General features: G+C 38.9%; 2 protein-coding genes across 2 annotated transcripts in view; both read left to right on the forward strand.

The window, feature by feature from the left end:
* Positions 1-2,031, forward strand: part of CBG24318 — a gene marked incomplete at both ends in the record, with an annotated part of 19,772 nt that overhangs the window by 7,631 nt on the left and 10,110 nt on the right. Inside the window, one exon of the mRNA XM_002648162.1 lies at positions 392-438. Coding sequence (XP_002648208.1) covers positions 392-438 — 47 coding nt within the window. The remainder of the gene's footprint in view (positions 1-391; positions 439-2,031) is intronic.
* The window catches only part of CBG24319, a gene marked incomplete at both ends in the record, with an annotated part of 4,186 nt that continues 3,918 nt past the window's right edge, over positions 1,764-2,031 (forward strand). Inside the window, 2 exons of the mRNA XM_045243060.1 lie at positions 1,764-1,809; positions 1,923-2,031. The exon at positions 1,923-2,031 is cut by the window's right edge and continues 474 nt beyond it. Of these exons, the coding sequence (XP_045091304.1) occupies positions 1,764-1,809; positions 1,923-2,031 (155 nt within the window). The remainder of the gene's footprint in view (positions 1,810-1,922) is intronic.

The raw sequence follows: 2,031 nt of genomic DNA on the forward strand, positions 1-2,031 counted from the left end.
TTTCAACGTCGTTTTTCGGGGATTTCGGATTTTTTTTGAATTTTTTCGCAATAATATTCGGAAAATAGATAAATTTTAACACATTTTAATGCAATACAAATTTCTGGTCGGAGTCCCCCTTTAAAACACCATATTGCACATTTCAAAAAGACTTCAACTATATTTCCGAGGTCCACACAAAAAACAAAAAAATTTGATCCCTAGTGGATTTGAACTTTGATGTTGTGGGCCGTAAATTCTGGTGCCAAACCCCACTGAGCCATCTAGGACACTTTTTTGAAAATGCTCGTTTTTGAGCGTTTTTGATGGTTTTTAGGTGTTCTTGGTCATTTAGAACGGTTTTTCGTACTCAAAAGTTTCAAAATCGATGTTTTCAGCTTCAAATTTTCAGAAAACCGCAAATTTTGTTTCCAGGACGACATGGACCAATTCTACTAGGTTGAAAAAGTGGAGCTGGCGTGTCCGGAAAAACTCTATGGACCAGCTGTATTCCGGTTCCACAAAATACAACCAATTCGTTTCCACTATTAGTTCCACACAGTTCATTTTGGCGGAAAAGAAAATTGGCTTCGACTTGGTCGTCGTTGAGATTTGATGGCCTCATATTTAGTAAACTGGAATTAAAAAATAAAGGTCTTTTTGAAATTTTGAAAAAACAATTTAAACACATTTTTTATTACTATACAATTCTAAAACCTAGTTTTTAGAGAAAAAATATTTGAAATCTGAAACTTCGACATCAAAAGTGTCTTTTTCAATTTCGCGAAAACCACTTTCCACACATCAGGAAGCTCTAAAAACTTGATTTTTGAGGTTCTGTACATCTCAGGAAGTCCATCCCAATCTTTCAGACGATGATATCTGTCTGGAAATCGGGTTGCCAGCAAAAAAATAGGAAATTCCTGGGCCATCGAATGTCATAGTCTAGAAATAGTCTGAGGTTTTCTAACACAGGGTAACGGCTGCGCATGGTATATAACAGTCTAAGGAATACTAAAACTGTGACATGCTAGAACTGTAACGCTTCTCAACATTGAAAACTCTCAAAACCAGTCAAATTACCTACCTCTTATTCCCTTCCAATTTCTGGATCACACATTTGAGAATCGGGTAGATGAGTCCTTCGGTGGGGGCATGTGTTTTGATGGGTATCTGAAAAAAAATAATGCCAAAAGCGAAACGAACATCAAAATCTTTGAAAAAAAGTTGCTATAGCCGTCTATAGAATGTATACTGATACTGTAGAATGTACGATGTAGACTGTAGGATTAGGCTACTGTGGGAGTTGGAAAACTGTAGGACGTGAGATGCGTAGGAGGTAGGATACTGTAAGAGCTAAGATGATGTATGGTGTAGGATACTGTATGACGTACTTTAGACCAGTAGGTCTATCACAAGAACGACGATCCTCTGATTAAAGGCGTTTTCGAATCGGTAGGTCAGCGAAATCAGCGGGGTGTCGTCATAGGGTAACTGAGGATCGGGAAATGAGGACAACATCATACAGCAAAAATAGAATCAGAGGAAGAATAAGGATGAACACAAGGAGAATAATAAAGAAAAGAGAATCAGAAAAGTCGATCAGTCAAATGGATGGAAATGACAAAGAGAGAATACAAAGACAATAAAGCAGGGTTGCAATCTGACGGGCTGGCCGGCGGGCCGGCCCGAGGGAAAAAAACCAGGGCCCGGCTCGGCCCGGCCGGCCGACAATTAATTAATATTTGAACGCGCGCCATTTTCATTTGCAACGATGCTCCGATATGACAAGACGCGCATTGTTTAGCAGCCCGTGTCGATTTACGGGGGGTTTGTTTTGTTTTTTTTTTCGACGATTTTTTGCGTTTATCAACCGATTTTTCTCCTTTTTTTGTCGCGAATTGCCTGATAATCCCTATTTTTCATAAAATAATTATTTTCAGAGATAACGACAGCCTACGGCTCGCCATCTTACTCACACCCCTCCCAAACTCGAAAAATGAGTTTCAAGATATCCAAATCAGACCTTCAATTGAAACTGAATAAAAAAGA

This window comes from Caenorhabditis briggsae (genome assembly GCF_000004555.2).
Source record: "Caenorhabditis briggsae complete genome, chrII, whole genome shotgun sequence".
NCBI classification, from domain to species: domain Eukaryota; kingdom Metazoa; phylum Nematoda; class Chromadorea; order Rhabditida; family Rhabditidae; genus Caenorhabditis; species Caenorhabditis briggsae.